Source organism: Mytilus galloprovincialis, chromosome 11 (genome assembly GCF_965363235.1).
Source record: "Mytilus galloprovincialis chromosome 11, xbMytGall1.hap1.1, whole genome shotgun sequence".
Lineage (NCBI taxonomy): Eukaryota > Metazoa > Mollusca > Bivalvia > Mytilida > Mytilidae > Mytilus > Mytilus galloprovincialis.
In genome coordinates this window covers 21,205,684-21,221,975 of record NC_134848.1, presented here as the reverse complement: position 1 = coordinate 21,221,975, position 16,292 = coordinate 21,205,684, and the positions used below count along the sequence as shown (strand labels likewise).

The 16,292-nt window shown below is 31.2% G+C and overlaps 1 protein-coding gene across 1 annotated transcript; it reads right to left on the bottom strand.

Annotated features, from left to right (window-relative positions):
- Nucleotides 1-3,265: 3,265 nt before the first annotated feature.
- Nucleotides 3,266-5,974, bottom strand: LOC143051047 (uncharacterized). Its single transcript, XM_076224105.1, has one exon. The coding sequence runs from the start codon at nt 5,962-5,964 to the stop codon at nt 3,502-3,504; it is 2,463 nt and encodes an 820-aa protein (XP_076080220.1). The 5' UTR covers nt 5,965-5,974; the 3' UTR covers nt 3,266-3,501.
- Between the last annotated feature and the right edge of the window lie 10,318 nt (nt 5,975-16,292).

Below are 16,292 nucleotides of genomic sequence, written 5' to 3'. Positions count from 1 at the left end.
TGGGACGACGATTTAGATTTAGATATATTGTTAGGGGAATACACAGATACTGACCCAATTGTAGATAGTGACGACGACTTTGTTCTAGAGACAGTTGTGCACCCCCCAAAAAAGGTCAAGGGAATTGACAAGAGTTTAAGTGCAGATGGAACTGCTACTGATGGTTACAAATGTCCTGACTGTGACAAGATTCTGAAATCTATCTCTGGGTTCCGTGGACACACTTCAAGACAACATGGAAAACAATTGAAAGGTAATTTAGGCGAAAATGTTTTTTTTCTTCATCTTTTTAACAAGGACGCATTTGTTTTAGAAAAAAATTATGCTCCAAAAATGAATTAAAAAATGTTTTCTAGTTTTTCAAGAAATATTTATAAATAATGTTAAAGAGAAGGGAAAACAACATTAAAATGTTTTTAAATCTGATAATAGAAATTTATTTGTAAAACACAATTAAAGGAAAACGTAATTATTTATAAATTTATTTATAAAATATGAAACAAGAAAGTTTTTTTTATAAATTCGATCTTTTTAAAAAGAAATAAACCATGTTCCAAGAAATAACTGAAATAAGGTCAAAGTATTATGAAAACATTTAATGAAAATAATTTTTTTTTAAACAAAGGGAAAATATATATAATTATTTGTATTAAAGTACTTACATTTTAAAATATAAAAGAACAAAAATTTAATGTGGCTGTCAATATGTATGTAATATTTGCCACTGGAAATCATCCAAATCAATAAATATAAACCATTTTTTTTACTTTTCAGCAACAGACCACAAGGCTAATAAACCAGACGTACTTGTACATGTACAGGAGAAAGAAAATACACACTCTTCAACTCCCCAGATATCCATAGATGAGATTTTTCCAAATGCATACCTGTCAACATTTAAAGCCCTTGAAGATGACCCTATGATAGCTTTATTTGGATCAACAGATTTTTTGCCCATTCTTCAGGTATCAAAGCATAAGCCAAAAGTTGAGGAATTCTTTTTCATTGCATTCTGTGCCATATTCAAAGACAATGCAAGCATCACCATTGAAGCTGACAGGGAAACCATTTTTTTCAAGTTTTCACCGCATACGTTTAAGCGACACTTTACAGACTGGTGGTATCACCCTCTTTCAATCGCTTGGTTTTATGGACTCCTCAGTCATAACAAACTTTGTACAGACATTTCTGCTCGAATTGATGAATCAAGTCCTAAAGGAACATTTATCCAAAAAAATGAAGCAAACACAAGCCTTTGACAACTCTCTTACAGATAATGACCAGAAAATATTGTTTTATATTGCTGGGTTCATCATTCAGGCACTCCATAAGAGATACAATAAACAGAAAGTATCAAGTCTTAAAGAAGAAAAGTTATTGTGTGTTCAAAGTTTGCAAGAATCATCAGATACCAAAACATTTCTAAGTAAATTTAAATCATGGACAGTTAAGAAAGATCGTGGTGGTCTCAAGTTTCCAACTGATAATTTTTATCTTCTGGTCCGTCACATGGAGATTATTGTAAGACAGAGTGTAAATTTGGATAATTTAAGTGCATCTTCTCTCTGTAAAGACTCACTAAAAGAAAAGATTATGGATGCATTCATGGTGAAGCACTATGCCTCTGAGCTTTTTCCAGCCAGTGACAATACTTTGTGTTTAATGGAGGACATTGTAAATGTGTTTTTAACTGTTCGTGGAAATGCAGTGAGTAAACTTCATCGCAGAAAACTTGCTAAAAGCAACAAACAGAATGCCAAAAAGCCTTCCAAGCCTTCAAGTAGTTTACGACAAGTGCTTAAACCTAAAGTTACTAATTAGATAAACTTTTATAGTCATATCAATTGATCAACAATTTAATTTATGTTAAATATTGACAATCATATGTATACTAGCTATAAGTTGTGTAGCAGGAACTATTCTGCGTTTTTAAACAATGTTAAAGTGGTTGGTGATAGAAAAAGTATTGTTTCTTGTCTAATTAAAACATCTCTATGTTTGAAATTTGATCCTAATTGTTTATGTATCGTGGCAAATTTCTTGTGAAAATATGAATAATTCCCAATAAATCAGTATACATGTATGATTACTGTAAATTCAGATAAAAGTGTAGTTCTTTTCTTTTTTTTTTTACACGAAAACTATACTGGAATAATAGCACTAGAATTATTTAAAACAAAAAAACTTGAATACAATGAAAACTGAAATGTCCATGTATATGAAGATGTATGGGGTTCACCAATAAGACAGCAACCAAGCAAATAAAATATACAAACATTAAGATTTATCCATACATATATATGTAGTGTTCAACCATACAGTATGATACCAAAAGGACAATTAAATTCTTAAATTGAAGTTAAAATGTACTATACAAAGCCATGGCCCATTTAGCCCTGAATTAAAGCTTGATACAAGTGTAAGCTTATGCTCTATGTTGAAGGTCGTACTGTTATCCTATAATTGCTAATACATCAACCATATTTTGTCATTAAGAATTTTCTCATTGTCATTCATACCCGTTCTTATGTGTCTTATTTTACAAAAGCACACCACCATGCTTCCCTCATCATGAGCAAAACCTATTCAGTCTGCAGGAAAGTATTTTGCAAAGCTAAAAATAGGTAAAACACAAACACAAATGTAAATACATTGATCAATTTACTTTTTGATAACACTGATAAACATTTATATAAACATACATAGAAAATATATATACATGTATATATGAAAATTATACATCATGAACAGCACCATTTAGAAGTGAAATACAACAGAGTTAAATTATCCAAACCCTTTTACATCATTGATGTAACTATAAAAAAAAATATCTTCTAACTTCTATTTCTTTCGGAGGATGTTGTGAACAAAATTGCAGGATTGCATTATATAGTAATGGGTTAAATTGAGACATGTGAACCAACACCTTTTAGCAGAATATGTAGGTAGAGTAATCTAAATTAATGTTTAATTCTGACAGTATTGCTCTGATAAGCAGATAATATGTTTAAAAAAATATTATGTACATCATTTGATTATAAATACAATATAGTGAATTATATACATTTGTATACATGTAAAGTATACATATTTTCTTGAGCAAAACACTTATTTAACAAGGTCATCTTCAGTTTTCCCTTCATGACAAAAAATGAATTTTTAGCCACCCCATAAAGACCAGCCTTAAGTTATTGAACAAATTGTTCCAATTTTAAAGATTTTTTCCTGAATTGTATGCTTATCTCATACATGCATTGAAAAAAAATCTTTCCTACCAGATCTTAAAAGCATGTGAAGGCGCGTGCCATCAACCATAATTTTTTTCATGGTGGCATAAAAAAAGGGGGGGGGGGTGTATTTGGATTTAATATAAGTCCCTCATTCACGTAACAGTATTGAAGGTTGACTGACTATTGGAGTATTACATTGATAAAAAATATTTGTCCAAATTTTAAACAATTTTAAAACATATTACACATAATCAATTTTACCAAAAGACAGTTAGAACATAATTGCACGGCGACGTGGCAATTTAGTATTGTCAATAACTCTGTTTATGTTGCCTCTTTGAGTATTTCCACGCTTTGGTGCTAATGCTTGGGCTCCTATTGTTCTTATTTGGGTCATTATATTTCTTACTTCATACACTGTTGGGTTGTTGTTGGCTCCAGTTTTGTGTCGTAAATGTCCAAAGTGTTGCTCCAGAGGGTCCTGATTGAAATTGTGTGTGAGAACAAATGGAGCACCTTCATTCAGGAGAAATTCTGTGCATTCTGTAATGGAGTTCACACTTATTTGCAACCCTTGCAATGTCTGGTAACTTAGCTGCATCCCAGCTTGCTGTGATTTAGTGAAATTACCTTGACGATTTACCACAGAATCTTTCCATGTGCTCAAATAGTTCATGAAATCTGTCTTCAGCCAGTTTAAGCGCACATCTTGTAGGTTGCGGTAAGGATCCAGATTTGGGTTCCTTTTATTGCGACCCTCAAATAGACTACGGACGTTCATACAATCAAAAAATTTGTTCCTGTTACGGATAAAATTTACTGTCTCTGACACTTGCTCATCATACAGTTCCTCAAGAGCATTTGCAACTGTGTCGCTTAAAATTTGAGCTGCTAAGTTAACCTTCATGTAGCTAAAAGCTGTCATGTCAATATGGCCTCGAGTCAATTTTGGACATGGATTGTACAAATCCAGTTCACAATGTTCCTCGAACAGTCTAACTAAATGTAACCAGGAAATGTCTTTTCCATCTTTCCACAAACGTCTTGTATTTTTGTGAGACTGCGAATTACTGAAGCAATTCCTGGTGGTTTTCAGTAGATGGGGAACATCAGACACAAAGTATAAATTTCTACTGGTATCGTGCGGATTAACAGTGTAGTACACCAGTTCATTATTTAATCTATGCAAGTTAAAAATTCTTCTGTTTGGTGAAGCACCGTCACATGTGAGGAAAAGTACTTTCAACTTAACAAAACTTTCCAATATCTGTACTGCTTTCCATATAATCGGATATAGGAAGTCTGCTGTAATGCTGGTCGTTGCAAAAGCAGCAAAGGGAAACTTAAGAGAAGTTGTCACACCTCTAACCATTAAAACCAACATAAACTTAGCAAGTTTTGATGATGTATTGTTTGTTACCTTTTCAATTTCAAGAATTTGGTTGCCCACAGAATCAAGGTCTACATAGCCAACAAGTTCTCCTGTATTCTTGTCATATACAAGGTCTTCTTTAACTTTTACTTCATCAAACAATAAACCAACATACGACTTCCACTGTTCATCAAACAGTCCAATCTTGGCCGCCTCCTCCTTCAGCATCTTTACAACATCTGTCTGGAAACCAGTAGCACTTTTAATATAATGAGAGTAATCAAATAATGTTCTGGTGCTAGGCAAATTTATAAACCCTGCCTCTCTCACTGCATCATATGCCTTACTAGACTTTTGTCGGATAAAAAGACACCAGCGAATAATCATTGGATGCCATCGCATTCCATTACCAGACCCGTTAAACTTCATCTGTTGCTCCCAGAATAGTCTTTGAAAGGAATTCTCATCCGGATATGCCTTGTATACTTCTTCCTGACAAGTAGCCATCAAATCTTTAACTTCATTGTTTTGAATTTCACCAAGTGTGACACCTTTCTGAAGAATGTCTCTTTCAACTGTTCGTTTCATCTTTGAAATTTCACTGTCTAGTGTCTGAATATGTTTCTTTTGTTGTTGCAGTTTATTGGTTAACATTTCCCTTGACATGTCTTTGTGTTTATAAGTTGAATGCATAAGATCTGTACCTTGCTTTTGTCTGTTTTCTGCCTGTTGGTTGAGACGTTGTTTTCTTAACTTCAAAGACTTCCTATACTGTGAGCATGTCTTACAACGGTTATGTTGCACAAGCAAACAACAAGATGATGATCGTATTGTTGAATGGTATGTGAATGCTCCAATAGATGCACAAAAGTCACCCTCTCTGTATGCAACAATGCCAGGTGAACTTTGATGACTGATACCTGCACCGACTACTGTCACATCTTGAAATTCTTCATCCGGAATTCCTATACAAACATTGTATTTTGAAAGTTTATTCAGAAGCAATACTACAGCTTTAGCAGAGGTGAAACTTGATGGCATTCCTTCCCATATCTCGTGGTCAGCTGACACGGTGATCTGATGTATACATATATTTACTTTAAAGTTTCTACAAATGTTAATAGCAGATTTAATGACAGTTTTTCCAGAGTTGTTGTAAAATGATAGGATCTGAATATCACTACTTGTAGAGTTCAACATATACGGTGCAGGTAAACTACATCTCAATGCTTCATAAAGTATCTCATATGTACCTGGTGATGTTTCTATTTCACATTGTCCTTGCACTGTTGTCATTTGTAGATGGCAATCACTAGGTCTATGCACATCACTTAAAATTATTCCACTTACATTAGAACACATGTCTACCTCATTGCTGCATAATGTCTGACCATTGTTTTCTGTGTCAATAGTGTTCAAAACTTCAGCCATTATCGAATGTTCATAATGTGCACTTGCAGCTGTAGCTTTTTCACCATCTGAATAGTCATTAGATTCAGGGTGGGCACAATAGCTGTGGTCCAAATAAGGGTACTCTGTATCTGAATTAACATTTGATTTATGTCGTTTATCTTTATAGCCTTTCCTTCTCTGGGCGATGGGTCTTTTTTTTGGCATTCTGAAATTATATGAAAAAGTTATTAAAGACTTAGTTCACAGACTTCAATCAACATCATCGCATGACATGTTTTTTTCTTCAAATGACCATAACTTGTATATATATCAGATATTCTGTAGATATGATACAATACATGTACATTGAATGTAAAACATTGTCTTATTCAAAATGTTCCAATCCTGGGAAATCCCATTTTGTGAAAGGACATGGTACTATAACAAGCATTCATTACAGCATGGCAAAACATAGTCATACATGTTAACTCTATTATATAACATAAATATCAAATCAGTATCTTTAAGTATGACGAAAAAAGAGTGGAAAACTGATTATTAGAGTGCATTTTCTACTCAAGGGACCCTAACTCTGGACAAAAACAACAAAGAAAACAAAATTCAAATTTGAACTGTAACTTGTCAGGCTAGAAACTATATACCAAATAACAAATCAATATCTTAAAGCATGAATAAAAAAAGCGTGGAAAACTGACTTGCAAGATGGACAGACAGAGTGCAACCTTAAGTCCCCTTAGAATTGGGCAGTGAGTAACAAAAAAAATGGAAAGAGTGCATGGATAAAATTTGAACAATTCTCTTAGTTTCATGAAAAATCCTAGTCCTCATAATTAGTCCAGGACCAAAGTACATGTCCTTTAAAAAGTTTTTAATTCTTTCCTAAGAAAAACTTTAAGAATCATCAATTCCGTCATGTAAATGCCAAACCCTTATTTCTAGGACGGTTCCTAGCATAAGATAGTAATGGCCTGTCAGTTGAGCCTGTTAAGTCACAAACTACATTGTAAAACCTCAGACAGTGGAAGTATAAAAAAACTATTTAAAAAAATTAGAGATTTTTTTTTAAAACTGCTAGAAAGTCAAGCAAATGTATTATAGTTGATGTTATCAGTCAAATTTAAATCTTACTGCAGTAAACATGGTAAGAAGGAAGTAGAGGAATTCCATTCATAATTTTACCTTTACTTGTCCAGGTCATATATATGTAATTGTTTAAAATGGAGTTTTATGGGTTTACTTCAATGTAAAAATTAAATAATGGCCAAAATATTAGAATGTAGGACAAAAAGTCACAATTCAGTTTTTAGATTATTTTTCTTTGAACAAGAAAAAAATAATTTTGAAAAGATAATTAAAGTTTTTTCTTGAACTTAATAATTATGTGTAAGCAACTTTGAAATTAAAATTTATTCAACAAATATCAATAATGATCGAATAATTGTTATGAAAACAAAATGTCAAAGTGGCTTGGTACTTCATTTTAATGGTTTAATGGTGCATGTATGTCTCTGCAATTGCAAAAAGATATTTCCTTCTTCAAACAAGAAAATTTATAATATTTAATATAATGCATAACAATTTGACAAGATATGTTGGGCTACTTTGCACTGTGATAAAAATTTTCAAGTTCTAACACCAGGGATTCACACTACCTTGTTTATGGTGTTAATTATTAAACTAGAAAGACTTCATCAATTTGTTAACAACAGGTGAAATTTCTGCATGTCAAAGTGGTTTAATTACATGAGTTAGATAACTTATTAAGAGGAAGGATCATAAAGCTACTGATTACCAAAATGTTTGATCTTTACTTCATGTACCTTACAGGATGTTTACTTATTAATAGGTGTCAAATTATAAACAGTTTTATTACCATAATCAAGATTTTTGAATTACCAGCATTAAGACCCGAATGGAGCTTAACAACAAGAACATTATTAAGAACTGATTAGCATGTGTTTAGTAATTTAATTATCATTGCTTTAATTTTCAAATAAAAGAACATTATGACTCTGATTATGTCAATATTTTAAAATTTAAAACAGTATGTGAAATGTTCTTAAAGTTACATTTGATGAATAAATAGACATGGTGTAATCTTGATCAGACAACAACTAAGAACACAAAAATATCTTTCTTTAAATATGCTTCTTTCAGATGAGCATGTAAAAATGTATGCTTATACTGTGATAAACTCAAAGATTATATACCATGAATAAAAAAGACTGTCAGTCAGCACGGTTAGCCACTAGTTCGATGCCCCAGACTAGTAAAATTTCATTAGGACTAGTAAGTTTTTGCGAAACTTTGTTTGGCCCAATAAGAAAAATGTCAGAGTATTGATCTTCGGACTAGTAGTTGAAAAAGTATTTGGTGCAGACTGGACTGTTAATAAATATATAGCTCTCGGCGAGAGCAGTCCTAAGAACTAAGCCTCCAAGAGCAAAGAGATATTAAAACAATTTTTTAAAATATTTTACAGCTTCATATGTGTGGATATAAATCCTCACTCAAAATGTGTGAAGAGCATTTTTTGTTGCTAAATACATGATGGATTTTTACATGTCTCTTTTAGGTCAATATTCACATGTACATTATCATGATTATAACAATCATTTAAGGTCAACTTAATTTTGTTTTAAAAATGTACCTTATGGTTGACAAACAAAATGCAAAAGTTGTTTTTAAATCAGCAATGAGAATGATTAACATGAGTATTAAATTAAAATATGTGAAAATTGATTTTCATTTATAACAATGTCATGAATGTACTACCGCACATACATATATAAAATTACAATGTCATGAATGTACTACCAAACAGACATTATGTATGTATGTGCCTGCCCAAAGTACGGAACCAGTAATTCTGTGATTGTCGTTTGTTGATGGGTTACACATTTTTTTAGGTCATTTTTTAGTACATAAGTTAGGCCATTAGTTTTCTTGTTTGAATTGTTTTACATTTGTCATTTTGGGGACCTTCAAGATATAGCTGACTATGCTGTATGGGCTTTTGCCCATTGTTGAAGACCGCCTAGTGACCTATAGCAGTTAATTTCTGTGTCGTTCGGTCTCTTGTGGAGAGTTGTTTCATTGGCACTCCTACCACATCTTCCTCTATTATAAAAATGTATTTATACATAGAACTGCCAAACTTTCAGAAGAGTAGCAGTTACAAAAAATCTTAATGTTATAAGGTCTATAACAATATAGTCAATCTGATAAAAAGAAAATATCACAGACCTAACTTTGGCAAGCAGTTTTGTATTTAATAAGTTACATTTTAAATCATCTACATGTGACCTGCTTTAAAAAGTAAGGTATGTGCATTTGTATAAATATAATAAAATGCTTGCTTTTAGTGTCCAGCGTTAAATTCTGCATGCATGCATGTTCAGGACAAAATCAAATTAAAAAGATACAATAAACAGGATCTGTAATAGAGCTCAAGAAGGATTGGAAATTTTGACAGACAATGTAAATTCATATTACAGTACTACCTGTGACATTATCTTATTCATGGTGGCCATAAAAATTATGTTCACCATGGTGGCCCTATATGTTCATCATTATACCCCCTGTCGCTTGATTAATACACAAGGTATTAATCAAAAACTAGTCAAGGGTAAAGGGAAATCTTGACTGCATTGAAGTGTTAAAATTATATAACTTACAGGTCATGTGTCTCAGGTAAAATATACATGTATGTGTGTTTGTGAAATTTAATTACTGTGATTATGACAAGAAAATTCAAAAATAAAATAAAATAATATAAATAGTTGAATAAATAGCTGATTTTTTTTTAATTTGACTCATGACTATTTGTTTTGACATTATCATGTTATACCTTTCTAATCAATTTTAGCTATTTTTTACATGTACTTTATGATAAGTGAAGAATAAATGAATATCATCTTCCAAATGCCTGCCTTTTTCTATTGAAAGTTGTTTCTCAAATTAATTTTCTTAAATCAAAATGATTTATATTTAAATCATAGTAGACATGGTAGATAGACTTATCTGCATTCAATACTCCTGATACTGTTTTACAAATGTTAAAGATTGTCTTTAGAACTTATTCTAAATAAAATTTAGGCAATTCGATCCTTATTTCTCTATTGAAGAAATATATTCAAAATATTCATTAATTCAACAAAATTGATAATATTTGTTTTGTCATATAAACATATGGTATTTAGTTTGTGACAAAAAAAACCAAACAAACAAAAACACAATTATAATGGCAATGCAAAGAATTAACAATTCTATAAGAAATTAAAACACATGGATTTTTTTTAAGTTTCTGCCCTCAGTTCTAATAATGACTATTTTATAAGGGAGCCAATATTTTCAACATATTCATGTAATAAAGGTTTAGCATTTCTTTCACATTTTGTTCTTGGGTAAGAGACATTTTATGAGAAGGTAAACAATTTTCAAATAGATTATATATATTTATCTCAAGTTTACAATTAAGGAAGGAGTGGTCTTCATTGTCCAGCAAGTGGCGAAGTTTACATATTCTATCTTTTCTAGGAATTTTATATTGTCCACTTTTTTCTATTTCTAAGTTATGACCACTAACTCTCTTATGTGACACATTTGAGTATACAGTTTTTACCAAAGTTTTTATTCTTAAATCTATTTTCAAAAATGTTCTTATATTTTTCTTTAAATTGATTTTTTATCAAGGGTTTTAATGTCTTAATTCATTCAAGTCTCTGAAATTGTTAACTTTATCTAAAAGACCTGGGTTTAGGGAAATATTTGCAAATGTATACCAAGAATATGTATCATACCAGTCCAGCACTTCCAACAATATAAATGTACACAGAAAAAAATGATTTAATTAATAGACCATAAAAGTGTAACCATCTATATAAGTGTATTTTGTCAAATTTTGGCTTTTAGCTGACAGATATTAGCTAAACTGAAGATGCCATATTTAATTAGTTCACATTTGTTTAAAAAAGGCAAAAGAAGACAGTTTTTTTCTTTAAATATTTTTTTGGAAAATAAGTCTCTTCAACATTTCCATTACGTTAACTCCTGATTTCAGATTTAAAAAAAAAAGATAGACAAAACAAGTTTTTTCCTATTAAAATCATATAATGATATTTGTAGTTTTCCTGAATAATAGATGTTATAAAAATTTATTATTAGAGGATTCATTGATATTGTCTGATCATTTTATAATGTTAAGAAACAGGCTTGCTAAAAATTACTTCCTTCATGGTTTCTTTAAAAATATCATTTGCTTGATTATTAGTTATTATTAATGATAATTCATAAATTAATGCAAATAAACGATTAAATGCATTGTACATTAATTTTTTTTTTTGCTTTAAAAAAAAAAAAAATTAAAGTCTGTCATGTCTGTTTATTGTCTTTCAAATGGCAGTCAATAACTTTATCTTTGATATTTTATTGTCTTTTTGCTTCTCAAGATTCTTACTAAGGAGACATTAAAAGAATAAGAAACAAAATCATACAAAAATTAATAAGAACAAATAAAAAAAATGAGTTTAAATAAATTCAAAAGACAGAAAAATCAAAAATAATATTAATTAACAAAGACTAAAACAATGTCTTATTCTACATTTTCAAAAAAAGGTGAAATGTCAATTTTGAAAGAAACCTAAGTTACCTGTACAGGTAAATTTTAAAGAAACATACAAGTTGAAAACTTCAACCCTGATTGATTACAACAGGTAACATTATTAGATAAAACATCAACCTATGTTTTATGACCCCAATAAATGGCCAACATCTCAAAATTGAATACCCCAATAAATGGCCACCATTGGATGTTGACCATGCAAGAGGGTGGACATAATTAAGAGAATGTCACAGGCTGTACTGTATATGAGGGTAAAGATAGAAACGGAATTGCAACACGTGCATGTTTATATTTTCTCTGTAACTTTATATATGATATGCAGTTTTGTGAGAACAGATATCTTTGAAGGGTTTCGACTTATGGAGCTACATCATGTTTAATAACATTTGTCTTAAATGTACATGTACATACTTTAATATATATATCATATGTCTTATTTGCTTTTTAATATTAAAATCCTGAATAAATATGGATCGTTCATGAAAAGATGCTGTTGGGTCTTCGATGCTAGTATTTAAAGTCATGTATGTAATAAAAAGATGTTGTATGTTTGGGAATCAGACAACTCTCAACCAGAGACCAAATGACTTAGCGATTGACAGCAAGTTGCCACATTGCTTTCAACACCGATCAACACCCATGCTGCTTACCAAGGATGTATATAGAATTTTAGTTACAAACGATATGTCTGCAAGCTTGATAAGACAAAAAATGACCAATCTATAATTAATGCATCATTAAACATATTTATCTGCAAATCAATTAAAACAAAAATACAAATATGTTATAAAGCATGCATACCTGATATGAATCTGGGATCTTTAAGCAATAGCAGATGTGGAAAAATAAAGATGAATAAAAAGGGGGAGGGAGTAAAGAACCATGATTTACATATTTTGAATAGACATATCTGTCTTTGTCACAATGTAAGATATCAAGAATCCTATATAAACAATGTTTTAAGGTGATATTTTATTCAGAATGAGAATTCAGTAGGACGACATTGTGCTAAATAGTGACCCCGAGGAGCCATTTTGAAACCATTCAAGTCGTTTTTTTATCAAACGATAATTTTATTCAGGATTATCCCAGTCCAAATATAATATGAGAAACCGTTTTATAAACCTTATATGTCATTGTTTAAACACGCACAACCTCGAAATATTGCTTAGTTTTATTTATTTTTGTTCCAAAAGTCGGGAGGCTTATCGAGTTCTGAACCTAAAATTTGGGGTTCTTGAATTGGGATATAAATTCGCCTATAATTCGATTAAATATTACTAAAGAAGGCTAAAAATAACAAATAAACTATGCCTCTATATAAAATTAAGTTATTCTTACCTGAATTGTGTTGATATAGGTTGTATTTAATTATAATATGGTTGTTTTCTGTACGTTATAGCTGTTTGTAAATAATCAATATGGCGGATAGTTTGGCGGATTTTCTACTCTCGAGAAATCTCGTGCACACACGTGAAGTTGACCGCTGGGTAATAGCCGTAACGATAAGTTGCCAATCTCTGTATTTATATGTCTCTGCATTTACATATCTGGCCCTTCTCAGTTAACTATATGGTATGTAGTTTTCTTAATATTGGAGGCCGAGCAGTGATTATATTTGCGAATATCCATGTCATTTGAACTCTACTGGGTTGTTGCCTCATTAGCAATCATACCAATCTCCTTATTTTATATAAAGGTTCACATGTACAGGAGAATTCGAAGTTGTTGTTTTTGTGAAGCTGCCCTTTTATACAAAAGTCATGATGGATATTATAATAGTTTGTAGTAAGAGAATACACTTTTCAGTTATTTTTTGTACAAGTTATCATGCAATATGGGATAAATCCCATTCCATCTTTTCCATGTGATTGATTCAAACACGCATTCAAAGAGTATTGGGTTTCATGAATGACTGGTTAACTTCTGTATTTCTTCATAGACACAGAGACTGGCAAAGTGGTATCGTGTGAAGGTTGGTCCCCAAATGTTTTCTTCCCAAAAGGATTAGGCGATATAGATTATTGGTGAAACATTCAGACTATTCTGTCATTAGCAATTTTAAGATCAGTTAATTTTGTAAATAAAAATTGAGTTGACTCATTGTGTGATCTCACTGATCTGCCAGTGATAAGTTGTTTTTCTTTCCATAAACGTAACTTGATGTGTGCTTTTCGAGTAAGGCGTCAGATATCTGAAAGATTATTATAAAAAGGAAAGCATAAATTATAACAAGAATTTACAGAAATAAGAAAAAGACAAAACTAAGAAAAATGGATAAAAATTAAAAATAAGAAATACAGACTAACGTGGCTACAATATACCGACTGTTGGTTGCTTAACGTCAAGTGGCAAATAGATCATATGCATGTTCAGGTCGATGTGATACAATATAAAGAATAGAGAATATATATAGTGGTGTGCTATAATATGAAAATAGAGAAAATGGTAGTTTATAGTATGAAGATAAGAGAATATTAAACGTGGTGTGTTAAAATATAAAAATAGATTGACTTTTCTTTTTGGTTGCTTTGTTATCGTCTTGTGGTAAATAATGGTAATGTTCAGGACGAAAAAAAATTAAATAATTATAAAGATAAGGTCCTAAATTATAGCCCGTTGGGGATACATGTTCGAGAAATTATTACTCACCAGAAAATTAAGTTATATTGGATTGCTTTATGTACAACGGTCCACCTACGTATCCCTCTCTTAGCGCGCAGAGAGCGTGCATGGTATCCTCTATGTATATACACGACCAGTGGAGGATCCAGAACTTGTTATAAAGAGGGCACTATACAGTCATGCTACAGTGTTTCCTTATATGATATAATTAACCAAATTTTTCCCACGAAAAAAAATCATGACTTTTTGTCTTTAATTTTTTTTTACATGTGACAAAATTCAGAAAAAAAGATCGCCGCTAATTACAGTTTTTTATCGTTCTTTTAAAATTGCCCATCTGCAAGTTGGGCAACATAGGATCAGCTACAAGAATGTCAGTTTTAATAGTCACATATACATGTAACGTTACACTTTTTACTGTTGTTATTTTTTTTTTTTAAATATAATGGGGATAACGGAAGTGCTATTTATAGATATGTTCTATATTTAATTATTTGTTACGCCCCCTATAAATATCTGACCAGTCCAGTTAATCACCCCAGACTCTATATTTAAATATGCGTCTGGGTTATCGAGACTACTGTTTACACTGATATACCTTTTAATCAAGCGACATATCTATTTATAGCTACCAAAACAATTTAAAAAGCAAACATGGCGTTTATCGGGTTAACTTTGAGACTTTAATATGTGTATCAACCAGAACGACCTACGATATTAAATGTTTTAAATGTCGGTCTCTATGCGTGCTACTTTGTAAACTGTAGTATGGAAAAACCTCAAGATATGCTATGTTTATATTGCTCTCCAAATATTTATTATAGTTTAGATGTTACCTTAATTTGTTTAGCCGGAAGATAACAGTAAGGAACGACAATTCAACTTAAAAATTTGTAAGGGTTCCACGGAACCCGGTGTCTCGCCTACTTTTTCTGTTAATCGCAGACTCAACAAAAATGAGGAAAAACATCAATAAAAATTTCCCTCACGATACTGTCTTTTGATTGAAAGAAATCCAAGTTTGGTAAAAAAAATCCAGGATAGTTTATGAATCTAATAAATGTTTTATAAACTTTAACTGCAGACTGTATGTAATGTTAACTGGAAGAAAAACTAAGTCCATTTATAAGTAAAATACGGAAAAAGTGAATATTTTTTTTTACAAAATTTACTTCTGAATAATATCTTATGATCAGAAATAAGCTTTTGTCTAAGTTTGGTAGAAATCCAGGATAGTTTAAGAACATTATAAAAATTTTAAAAACTTAAACCACAGAGTGAATGTTTTGTTTCTGGCAAAAAAAACTAAGTCCATTTATAAGTAAAATACGGAAAAGTGGAAATTTATTTTTACAAAATTTTCTTCTTGATACTATCTTATGATCATAAACAAGCTTCTGTCCAAGTTTGGTACAAATCAAGGATAGTTTATGAAAGTTATTAAAATTTTAAAAACTTTAACCACAGAGTGAATGTAATGCATTGTAATGTGTCCTCGCAGAAAAACTAAGTCCATTTATAAGTAAAATACGGAAAAATGGAATTTTATTTTTACAAAATTTACTTCTGGATACTTTCTTATGATCATAAACAAGCTTCTGTCCAAGTTTGGTAGAAATTCAGTATAGTTTAAGAAAGTTATTAAAATTTCAAAAACTTTAACCACAGAGTGAATATTTGTGGACGCCGCCGACGACGACACCGACGACGACGGAATGTAGGATCGCTTAGTCTCGCTTTTTCGACTAAAGTCGAAGGCTCGACAAAAAAGGGTGGTGGTAAGGGTTTATTTTTATTAAATAAATATTCTGACCTCCATTTTGATGAGATAAAAAATATTCTGTATCAAGATTTCCTCTGTAGCTTATAGTGTTCAAAGAAAAAGAAAATTTGTTTGGTAGTGTCGAATTTTTTTTTTAATAGAAAAAAATGTTTTGGACAAACAAAAACCATACCACCTCCCTAAGTGATTTCCTAAGTTAAATGGTTGCTTCCTAACGATTATAGTTTGGTTTTGCGTAAAGTAGAA

Bases quoted from the DNA above. Each gene is read 5' to 3' on its own strand.
- LOC143051047 (XM_076224105.1), bottom strand. From the start codon at position 5,964: ATGTGTTCTAATGTAAGTGGAATAATTTTAAGTGATGTGCATAGACCT.